The 12,405-nt window shown below is 43.5% G+C and overlaps 1 protein-coding gene across 1 annotated transcript in view; it reads left to right on the forward strand.

The window, feature by feature from the left end:
• LOXHD1 (lipoxygenase homology PLAT domains 1) overlaps window positions 1–12,405 on the forward strand; it is a gene marked incomplete at both ends in the record, with an annotated part of 189,042 nt that overhangs the window by 42,649 nt on the left and 133,988 nt on the right. Inside the window, one exon of the mRNA XM_083883544.1 lies at window positions 9,125–9,239. Within this exon, the coding sequence (XP_083739670.1) occupies window positions 9,125–9,239 (115 nt within the window). The remainder of the gene's footprint in view (window positions 1–9,124; window positions 9,240–12,405) is intronic.

Below are 12,405 nucleotides of genomic sequence, written 5' to 3' on the forward strand. Positions count from 1 at the left end.
CCAGGGGCAGCCACAGCTGCTCTGGGCACCCTGTGCCAGGGCCTGCCCACCCTCAAAGGGAAGAATTTCTCCCCAGTATCCCATCTCACCTGCCCTCTGGCAGTGGGAAGTCATTCCCTGTGTCCTGTCAAGCCAGGCTCTTGTCCAACATCTGTCCCCAGCTCTTTTATCAGCTCCTTTCAGATACTCCAAGGCTAATAGAAGATCACCCCAGGTCCCCCTCTTCTCCAGGCTGAACTATCCCAATGCCTTCAGCCTTTTCTCACAGGAGAGGTGCTCCATCCCTCTAACCACAGGCATGACAGGCAGCAGGGAATCGCTTCCAGCTGCACTCTGCAGACACGCTGCTCTACCGCAGACTTTGTTCAGCGCTGCAGATAAAATCGATTTCATATTTTACCCAGGCTGTGCTATACACCTCCCATTGGACAGACATTTCTGATGTTCTTGTCAATACTGGTGACTCAGAGACACTCCATGTCCTGGCAGGTCCTTCCTGCCTCCAAGAGAGGATGAAAGAAATGGAACAGGTTTCTGTTGTGTGTGTCTCTCTCCCCTGAGGCCAGTGTTTTCCTCCAAAGCAATTTAAGCTTGAATAAAAAAGATGTTTATTGCTAAACTAATTCTACTGTACTGTTCCAGCAAAGAACTAAGGTGTTTTTTTTTCCTGGTAGTGCTCAGGCAAAAATACTCTTTAAGTGATAGTTGGAACACCAGATGAATCAAGTTTGGCTTCCTACAGTGCATGAGAATGAAATGTTGATTTTTACAATAGCTGATGAAGTAAAACACGCTGCAAACCATGACTTCTCTGCCTGTGGGAACAGGCAGGACAGTGTTCAGCTTTGGATTTATATTTTAAGAGATAAATGATATTTCAGAGCTCAAGATAATGATACTTGTGTGTACCAGCACTAAGTTTGCTAGAAGAAAACCTCCCTAATTCATGTCCATGGCAAGTCTCAAAATGCAAGATGCTATTAATTCTGCAATTCCTTGTATAAACTATGAATAGCAAAATGTGTAACAGTGTGCAACCAGTCCAAATATTTGTGAAAAAAAAAAAAAAATCCCTCTCTTTTGCTTTGAATAATTAATTTGGCATCCATGCCAGACTCAAAAGCTTCTTTCCATTAAGCACATAAAGAGCAGGCAATCTCTCATAGAGTGTGAGGCCCAAATCTGCTCACAGTTCTGAGGTACGAATCCAAAGCCATTGTGCACAAGTCAATGGAGTTAGTCAGGATTTGCTTCAGAGTGAATGAGGGGAGAATTTGACTCATTTTGTGTATGACAAGAGATTATTGCAGAAATTGTGGCTCACTAAAAACAAACAGGCTACGTCTTAAAAGGCCTGTCTTTGTGGTGGGTAAAGGATGGTCCTGATTAAACTGCAGCTATCATAAATATCTAACGGATGTGTTCACATGCACAGAGCATTGTTTTGTCAAACACAACCTGTAACAGTCAGCACAGACCCTTGAAAACTTCCAAGTATTTTGCATAAATGTCAAGGTACTCTTCAGGTGCTCCAAGACAAACACATTCCAAAGTGCTTCAGGAGAAGCCAGAGTGATTGGTGCTTTGCATGAATCAACAAGAAGTGAATATTGAGAATAATCAGTGAATTCCCAGCTGGAGGTGCAGTGAAGTGCAAACAGCCATTAGTGCTGCTGAGGTAAATGCACCCTGCTAAACAGATGCATCTGAAGGCACCTCTGAAAGCCATAGCTTCAAAGCAGTTGGTGTTGATTTGGGCTTATATTCAAGATGAATCACAGAATCCCAGAATGGCTTGGGCTGAAAGGGACCACAGTGGGTCCCCTGGTTCCATCTCCCTGCTCCAGCAGGGTCATCCCAAAGCACAGGGCACAGGATTTTGTCCAGATGGTTCTGGAATATCTCCAGTGAGGGAGGCTCCACACCCTCCCTGGTCTTTGTTTCAGCCCTTGGTCACTGCACAGAAGAATTATTTCCTCATGCTCAGGTAGAATTTCCTGACCATCAGTTTCTCCCTGTTCCTCCTGTTCAATTGCTCTTCATCCCTGAGAAGAGCCTGGTCCATCCTCTGACACATCCTTACAGAAACCTTTGGGTTTTGCTTCCCCTCTTCCTTCCCCAAACTCCTCACTATCTTTTCTGTCTTATTTCACCTGCTTAATCATTCTTGTGGGACAACATTAAATTTTTTTTCTACCAAGGGCCAGTCTTGCTAGACAGATTTTAGGCACCAGCTCAGTTCTCCACATTCACCTCATGAGAACGTGGCCTGACAGGACCTGCAGTCACTGCCATAATTGATGTTGAGCAGTCCCATGCCTGTAGCAGTCAGAAAAACCTGAATTTATCTGCCAAAGCACTCTCCTGTCCTGGAAATATTCCTTTCTTGGGCAGCTAAGGGAAGTTTCCCTGCTCTTGGCTACAGTGTCCCAGTCTGCACTTGTCAGTGTATATAGTTTTACAGTAATTTTAGGAGTCATTTTGAAGAAAGTGTTTCTCTTCTCTCATTATTGAATGGATGGATTTATATCAGCCTGCTTCATGTTTATCATCTCCTCCTGCAAGGCAAGGAAAGCAATGTGTTTCCAGCAGAGATGCAATGTAACTTGATACTGATTTTATGCTGCCCGTATCCTGAGCTTGAAATGACCATTTCTGAATGCTTATTTTCAACAAAGAAAGTACTGTCTGTAATTTCCTTTATTGAGCCTGTATTTGCCTGAGAAAAAGCAGTAATGGGTTTGCAGTTCATAGCAAATCAGCCCTGTTTAGCTTGCTGGAGCTTTCACCAGCTTCTGAAGCCTTCGTGCTGGATAGCTGAGCTCTGGAGTCAGCTGGGGATTCAATATCTACCAGAGGAGATAAGTGAACTAAATTCCACTTGATTGAGATAGTATTTGGAACAAAAGAGCCTGTATCAGTAAGTGTATTAAAGCTTTGTATTGACTCTGCCTGGCCCACTGGGAGAAAAGCAAGATTTGGAGACTGGGCTGAAAGTCAAGCATTCCCATACTAACACTTTGGATTTCTGTCACTTGGACGTGACCTGAGCTCCCAGAATAGGCTTTGACCTTGGGGTGGGGTTGTTTGCCCCCCAAAAGCACTTTGATGTGGGTGTTTTCCTGTGAGCAGAGGCCCTTGCAGCATGATGATCAGCCTGGAGTGCAGTGCTCCCTCTCTTGCCTTGGTGGTCTCTCTCTGGGGCTCCTCTACCCAGGGGCTGCCATGAACTCAGCCAAAATTCCTAAGAAATGCATTTAGGAGTACCACAGATCACAGAGTGCTTTGGTTTGGAAGAGACTGATACAGCCTTACACATGGCCAGAGAGTAATTAGCTCTCTGAAGATGTATCAAGTCTGAGGGTTGACCTGCAGCTTCCCAGAGTGGCTCAATAATAGCGAGACAACTTCTCTGAACATGCTCTGTAAGAGAAAAGGGTTTAATAATGACAAACATAATAAACATTATCAAACAAAAGAAATATAAGTTGAACACAATGCAGAGAACACTCTTACACTGATTGCTAAGGCAGTCCAAAAAAAGTGATTGAGCCTCTTTGTGCAGTTTTTTAAGTACTTGATGGTCCAGGTGGGGTTTTTTTGGCACCTTGCCCAACGAAATTGGCAGCAGGTTTTGAGAAACATTTCCAAAGCCCAATCAGTGCCCCTGTGCTGGCTCTGGGCCAAAAGCTGATGAGACAGGAACAAGACTTTCTAGCTTGGCTTCCTTATATGTCCAAAGGTAAACCAAAACTTTTTCCCTTAAGTGGAATCATTTGCTTGGGTGTGGAAATGCCCTCCAACAATGGCTCTTTAAGAATATTTAATTCCAAGCCTCTGCCATGGTCAGGGAAACCCTCCACTAGAGCAGATTGCTCCAAGCCTCAGGGGAGGAGCATCTGAATATTGATTTCATGACCTGACCACTTGGGTGAAGCTTGGGTAAAGACCATGTCCATGTCTGAAGGGAGGTGAATGACCAGTGAAAATATTTGGAGGCATGGGAATGTCATGTTATGTTTGACCAAGAAGGAAGTAGGGGCATCATGGGTGCAAAGTCAAACAAAGAAAGACTAAGAAGCCTCTGCCAAAGTACATCTCAGTATGTTAAAACAGCAGGGACATGTAAAAGGAGTTGGGTTTTAATATTGCAGAAGTCAATAATTATTGAAAAGCTCTGAAGAAGCACCACAGATGAAAGTGTTTGGTGAACATTATGCCCATGATCCAAAAAGTAAGCATGGGGGTGGACCCTCCATGGGCACTTGGGTCTTTTGAGTGATGGAAAGTGTGAAAAATAAGGACTCAAAATGGGAAGATTGGAAATACAACGAGATCATACAAAAAGGAAGTAAGGAACTTGGTGGGAAGATGTATGAAATTTATATGATACCTGAGAATTTAATTCTTGTATTTTTCTAATGCTCCTTGCCACAACTGGAGCATAAAGTAGTAAATTTGATCCTTCTAACCTAAATGCCAGCTTTGGTTAGATAACTTCCATAGATATCCAATTTCAAGCATTTTATTTAATTTAGTTTTATCATCCTAAATCACAAAATACAAGATGTTTATACTTGGGATTTGCTAACACTGGACGTGTTCTCTCAAAGCCAGAATATCCAATATTCAGGAACAAACCAGAGGGTGGTTATGAAATGTCACTAACCTACATGTCTTGTTGAACTATATCATGGATGCTGTTCCCAGCAAAGGGACTGGGGTACAAAATGTTGATCCCCACTCCAGCTCAGTATCTTTTTCTGCCTTCTGGGCCCTCAAACTGCAGAGAAAATATGACACCCAATAGCTGCCAGGGGCTGATAAAAAAAATTGAAGAAAAAAAGTGCAAAGAAAAGAAGCAATCTTGAATCCATACTGCTGAACTTCCATGCCTTTGAAGGAAATGGCCAAATAATCTGCATTTGTCTCCTGCCTTTTGCAGAAGGAGCTGGCATCAATATTAGCATTAAACTTTAATTTTCTTCCTGCAAAGGAAATTATGGGCCCTGCATTTGTGACATCACTGGAAATCTGGGACATCATTTATTTGCACAGCTGGCCATCCAGATGTAATGCTGGGAAAGGGGTGGCAGGGCTCCTTCTCTCTTCCAGCAATGCACTGTGATGTGTCAAATGCAGGGATGTGCTGATGTCACCAACCCAGACCCTCCTTTTGTTCCTCAGTGCAACGTTAATTAGAATGGTGTTAACCACAGTGCATGCCTGGTAATGACATGAGCTAATCAAGCAGGGCTCAGCACATCTGTCCTGGTGAAAACTACTCATCCACGTGCTGCCTGCCCACTGCAGTGTGTGGAGGCTGATTTTAGGGTTGTGAACCTAAAGTGCAGCCCATCTACTCAGGTTGTCATTGTTTTGCAACTGTGAGATTGCAGAAATTCAATGAGGGATTTGATTTTTATTGGAGGAGAAATTATGGCTTGGTGGTGGGTTTTTTCTTAAACCCTGTCCCTGTATCCCATCACCTCACTTACTAGGGGTTGAAAACTGGGAGTAAATCTTGTTCTACAGCTTCTGCAAGGAAATTAAGATTAGTTGCATAGATGAGGTGATGTCAATACCAGCACAGGTGCAGCAGAACAGCTCAAAGGAGGGGTTTCACTTGATGGGCAGGTTTAACATGTCACACATGACCTATAAGTCCTGGCACTTCTCTAGCAGTGAAAAAACTCACTAGAGAAACTGTCCGAGCTTTTGAAAGGTCTCTGGGAACTTACAGATTGTTGTGATGGCTATTTTTTTTCCCCTCTTCTCAAGTGAAAAAAGCCTGCATGCCAGCACAAAGTTAAACATGACTTGACCTCACCCCTTGTTGTGGTTTGAAAGCAAAACGAATGAGAGGCTCCAAGTCAGAGATATAATTTAATAAGAAGAAAGGTAAAAAGGTAAAAATAAAATAAAATAAATGCAATAACACAAAGGACCACTGACAGAGTCAGAACACAACCTGAGCAGGATGGTGGAAGCAGTCCAGGTGAGGGGCTCTTCCTGAAGCAGTGATCCTGTAGAAAGGTCTGGTAGCTCTGGTCCTCTGGGAATCCAGTAGGTAAGGGCTGCTTGTCCTGTCCCATATACCAGCTTATATCCAGGTGGGAATGCTTGGCTCCTCCCCCTGGGCAGAGCATCTCACAAAGGGATGAGGAGTTGTGAAGTGGTTCCTTGATGGCCCATTAAACAGAGATAACCCCTGGAGGGAGTTATCTGTGACTCATGGCCAGGTGTTAATGGGCCATTAGCAGAAGACACCCCAAAGGCAGGGGGCCTGGGAAAACACTAGCCCACCTGGTTTCAACAGTTCATGAAGATGGTGATAGAATAAATATTTTGTGTACATCCTACACTGCAACCCAGGACACCCCTGAAAACCAGAACAGGGGCAAATTTGGCTAAGGCTCTTCAGGGAAAGAGATGACAATGCTTACAGGTCCTTTTCCCTAAAAAAGCTTGGAATCACAGAATCATTAAGGCTGCAAAAGATCTCCAAGATCATCGAGTCCAACCTCTGACCAAACACTATTTTATCAACCAGAGCAGTGCCTCAAGTGCCACGTCCAGTGGTTGAAGAGGGATGCTGAGCTGTAGCTGCCACTTTGGCAAAACCTGTAGGGAGCTCGATTGTCATTGTCATCTGACAGTGACAAACACTTCCTGGGCAGAGGTAAGTCATAATGCTCCGTGAGATGATCAGGCATAAAAGGCTGCTTGGGATGAGCACGGCGATGTTTTTAGCCTGAGCAGGTGCAGCCGCATCCCCGGAGCGACGGGCGGTGACTCACCGGGGCAGGGCGGATTACAAACCCCCCTCCTGCTAATGGCTAAATGCAAACAGGTCCTCTGCATCCCCCCACTATGCCAAACATCCCCTGTTGGCATGAGGGAATGCTGACAGGAGGAAGGTGAAACGAAAGCGCTGCTCATACATATTCATGTGCAAGCTGTGGATCCTGTATTATTCCTGTGGGTTTGTTTTTTTTTTTGTTTGTTTTTTTGTTTTGTTTTGTTTTTAATTTTTTTGTGTTTGCTTCTTTAATTTTTATTTAATTTTTATTTTTTTTTATTTTTTAATTTTTTAATTTTGTTTTGGTTTGGTTTGTTTTGGTTTGGTTTTGTTTGTTTGTTTGGTTGATTGGTTGGGGTTTTGGTTTTTTTTTGTTTTTTTGTTTTTTTTTTTTTTTTTTTTTTGCAAACAAAATCTCCTTCTCCTTTTCCTCCTTTCCTTTCCTCCCTTGGAGCCTGTGAATGAAATACATCAAGCCAAGGGATTCTTAAAACCTTGTTGAGCACTGATCACAACTTACTCTTGTTATTACAATAATGTCCCCCTTTCTGTCCTATTTACATTCATGGGAGGGTAAGATTAGGAAAATACTGCACTATTTTTTTTCTCCTTCAATGCAATAGAGCTGATGGAAATAAAGAATGGTTTTTAATCAGTTTTACATGAGTGCCCTGCATTTCGTTTTTTTGGTTGAAAAGGTGATTAAATTTCTTTCCGGTGATGTTTTGAGGGAAGAGTTTTATTGTGGGAAAAACATTCGATGCTCAGATCAGAGTTACAATATATTTTTTGTATATTTTGAATATATATAGAATAGAATAGAATAGATATGTGAATAGAATAGAATAGATATGTGAATAGAATAGATTTGTGATGTAACAAGGGAGAGATGGACACAAATAAAATATGTAAAAGTTCTGATGCACCCATGAAGACGGACATTTTTACAGCATTAGTTGTGAGAAATCCCACAGTTGGCAGTCAGTTTGGGGAGGATGAAATGATGAAAGTATAGCCTTTCCTCGAGCTTACACTTTTTAGGTTGAAATGCCATTAGATCATGATCATGTTGTCTGAAGCCAAAAAGGGCCATCAGGCTATGTAGTTTGGCCACAGGCAAGGTTTTGTAATTTCTCCCTGTTTCTTCTGTGTTGAGCCAACCAAGACATGTCCTTCAGTAAAGTCACCTGTTTTCAAGCCTCAAGTCTTGTTCTAGCATCACTCATCATCCTAAGAAATGTGTGTCTGACTGTTATTTGAATCTGTCTAACTCTGCCTTTTGGCCATTGCATCTTGTCGTGCCACTTGAGTAAAAGGCACTTTGTAACTTGTGTGTCTCCCAAGAAGATATATGTGTCTGTAAATAAAGTTGTCACTCGGTCTACTACTTGGGAAGATAAATAGATAGAGCTTTGAGGTTCTAATTTGAGTGTTTTCCTACCTATTCTCAGGGGTTTAGGTTGGATATCAGGGAAAGGCTCTTCCCCTAGAGGGTTCAGGCACTGCCCAGGCTCTCCAGGGAATGGGCACGGCCCCGAGGCTGCCAGAGCTCCAGAAGAGCTTGGACAGCTCTGCCAGGGGTGCCCAGGCTGGGATTGTTGGGGGGTCTGTGCAGGGACAGGGGCTGGACTCTGCCAGAGCTCCAGGAGAGCTTGGACAGCTCTGCCAGGGGTGCCCAGGCTGGGATTGTTGGGGGGTCTGTGCAGGGCCAGGAGCTGGGCTGGATCATCCTGGTGGGTCCTGTGAGAGCTTGGAAAGATTGATGTCTTGTTGAGCCAGCTTTCTTGGGGTCTTCCAGGTCTTTTCCAATTCAGGACACTCTGTGATTCTCCTCATGATTTACCATTTTGTCTTTGGTAAAACCTCCAGAACAACCAAAATTCCTGGCTGTAGTGATGTCTCAGCTCCCATACAAATATTCCATCAGAGCAAACAGAAACACGTGCATTGCGCTGACATAAATGAAAAGTGGCTCAACAGCTTTAACACTTCACATAAATTCATCTGCTCTATGTAACACATGCACATACATTACGGTAGGGGAGGCAGCATGTTCACAGAGAAGTGTTTTATTTACAGCAAAATCCATCCTAAGCCAGTCCTTCTCTGCCCATCCAAAGTGTCTCCAGCAGTTTTGTTTGATGTGATGATTTTTGACAGCTGGGTTCATTTTGCCATGTCCAAGAGATGGGTTTGTTTGGGCAGTGGGTGCACAGATCCATCTGTAGGATGTGTCCATTAGCTCAGGTTTGGTGATGACTTGGATCTGTAAAGGATAGGGCTTTCTCCTGTTGTCCTGATGCTTCTTTTCTCCTTCCACAGTTTACGAGGTGGTGACAGTGACAGGAGATGTCCGGGGAGCAGGAACTGATGCCAACGTCTTTGTCACTCTCTTTGGAGAGCACGGGATCACTCCCAAGACTCATCTCACCAGCAAGTAAGTGCCTGGAAGGAAATCTTTATCTCTGAGGCCTGTCCTTCAGGGACAGTTAAAGCATTTTGATGAAACATAATATCGTGCTGATGGATGTGGAGGGAATAAATCTATATGGTATTTTAAGATCACCAGGGAAATCTGAATTTTTGCCATTGCGTATTTCAAACCCAATCCGTTGCAAAACCTGCATTGCCTTCTGTAGGTGGAAATCCATGTTATATAAGGCTCATGCTTGCAAGGTGTGGGGATATTTGCTTTTCTTAGAGCTTAATTTTGGAGCTCCCAATTTAGGAGCTGGGAATATTCATTGCTTGCTGGAGTGGGCATGGTGGGCTATATTCCCATGCCTAGATCCCACGGAGGTCTCCATGCTAGTCAGGTACAGACAGAAGTGTCCTTGAATGATTCTGAAGAGTAACTCAGTGGATTTGAAGTAATGTTAATAGATAACCACCTACAACCAGCCATAGGTTGGAAATATGAGGCAAGCAGAAATGGAAGAATTTAAGCTGACTCCTAATTTAGACTGCTTCCATCCTATCTGCTGTATGCCTTGCTGCACACCACTGTAGTTGCACATCACTCTGGTGGCCCTGTTCTATTTTCCTCCAGCTGATGTCAACAATATCCCATGGATGCGTTTTCTCATTCCTTATCAGCATGCTGAATTTAGTGGGAGCCATATTTTACAATTTAAGAACCTGTTAAGATGCTTTTGACTTTCTAAATAGCTTTCTTTTTTTTTTTTTAATTTAAAAAGTGAGCATCAGGGCCAGCAGGTGCTCATTTCCCATGAAAGCAAGATGACTTTTAACAAAGTACAGCTCTGCATGTACTAATTTCCCCTTAGTCAGGCAACTGCACTAAGATAAAGCAGAAATCCCTTCTCCAGAGGGTCCTGGAGAGGCTGTGTGTCTCTATTTTTCAGTGTTCTTATTGTTTTGGTATTCTTGAAAATGCATTTTGGAATTATTAATCCTGTGCTAATGTCACACGGTAACATCACATTTTCTCCATTTCTACAGCACCGACAAGAGGTACCTGCAGCTATTTTAAATTTTACCCTCAAAAGAGCTTCTCTTCCCAGTGAAACACCTCAAACATGAGAGTCTGTAAAGAAAATGATATGGGAATGGTAAAGAAAATACATGAAATTTCAGCCCTGTTTGCCATATTTGAAATTCAGAAACCAGAGCTAGGCAAAGCAGTTCTATTATCCCAGAATCTCTAGAAACACCAGGGAGAGCTTCCTGATTGTATATTATATGTCTAAATGAAATGCTTTGGTTTTGCTGTGTTATTTTCATCCAGACATCCCAACAGACTGACAAAGCAGAATGCTATTTTCTTCAATTTAACAGAGGAGGAAAACAAGGCAAGGACCTAAAAGGGGATGTGATTCCATAGCAGGTCAGTGACAGAGCTGGGAGCAGCAGCAGCTCTGCTGGGGAAAGAGTTTCTAGCCTCCAGACCTGCCTTGTAGTATTTGGCAAAGCCATCAAAGCAACATCTGCTTTCCAGGGAGTTGTCTTGTGGTCAGCATTTACATAAATAGCCATTTCATTGGGAAAGCACTCATCTGCTCGAGGCTATGGAAAGAATCCAAATATTAACCTAAAAAAAATTAATAAATATGCTCTGTGCCCTTTAGAGAAGTCAAAAAGTGTCCATAACAAATTTCTCAATCAGTTGTGGCATTAAACACGCTGCTGGTTGTGCAGGTGGCCTTTGCTGCCACTTGGGTTAATGCTCCCTCTTTCCTCCTGCTCTCACCACTTTTATTTAGTAAAAGGAAAAAAGAAAAGACAGGCAGAGATTAATTTAGGTTGCAGCAGCAGCACTCTGAGCTTGTTCAGACCTGAGTTATCCTTTTGGGCTTGGTCCCTGTTGCTGCAGCGAGCAGATGGCTGAGGTGTGGAAAGCAAGGATGAAAGGCTCAGGAAGCCAACCTTCTGCAGTTCAGGGCTCCTGAAACTGGTCCCGTAGGAGGTGACCGCTAGAACTGCAACTACAGCTTTCCACCTGGGGGTTTCCCAAACATCAGCAAAATTTCTGTGTCTCTAAGCAAAGTCTGGCGCTTCGCTGTGCTCCATCGAGGAATGGTGAGAAAAAAAATCCAGCAGGAGTGCCTTCAGACCTGCTTAACTGATAGTCTTGTGTCATAATTATGAAGAAAATAATTAAATAGTCAGTTTCCAGCCCCCTCCCACCCCTCAAATTTGTTATGCAGCTTTGTGAATATGGCAAAAGGATGGAATCTCATGCATCTTTCAACTAAATGTTTACATGAGTTCACTTACGACTGCAAATGCATGACATTTTATATGTGTTTACATTTCCCCATGTATGACAGACAGATAAAATATCATGCATTGCCTAAAAGATGGTACTACCGCTTCAGCTTCTGGTTAAATGGGGTTTTTTTTTTCCTGTTTCTTTCCTGACTGTGTGCTGGTGGTGAAAGACGTGACAGTTCAGGTCTTTTTGTCGTGCGCGGTAAGGGGAAGACGTGGTGAGCTGATGAAATATCATGTGTTTTTAACACTGGCCAGCAATACACCAACTGTGAAAGACACAAATCTTTGCCATGACTCATCAGGAGGAACATCAGTTCTGGAAGTGGCAGCACTCAAAATATGAGCCAAGAGTTGGGTTTCGAAGGAGGGGGCTACAAGAAAGGACATGGAGTGACAGGACTAGGGGGAAACTGCTTAAAAATATCAGAGGGCAGGGTTAGGTGAACACTAAAAAGAAAATTCTTGGCTGTAAGGATGGTGAGACCCTGGTAGAGGTTGCCCAGAGAAGCTGCCCCATCCCTGGGGCAGGGATATTCCAGGCCAGGTTAGAAGGGGCTTGGAGGAACCTGGTATAGTAAAAGGTGTCCCTGCCCATGGCAGGGGGTGGAATGAGATGGACTTCAAGGTCCCTAAGGTTCCTTCCAACACAAAAATCTTGTGATTCCGTGATTTATTTTGGAAAGGAGGTTCAGATAAGTAGTGTTGAGTGCCTGGGAGGGGCTGGAATGATTCCTCCTTTGCAGTCACTGTCAGTTTGGGGGGACCATATCACTGGTGCCAGCAAAGTGCTGCTTGGGCCCAAAAGCTCTTGGCAAAATCCCACTTTATAACCCAGCTCATGCAACTCTTCAGTTCCCCATCTACCACCC

Source organism: Zosterops lateralis (assembly GCF_965231275.1).
Source record: "Zosterops lateralis genome assembly, chromosome: Z".
In the NCBI taxonomy this organism is placed as follows: Eukaryota; Metazoa; Chordata; class Aves; order Passeriformes; family Zosteropidae; genus Zosterops; species Zosterops lateralis.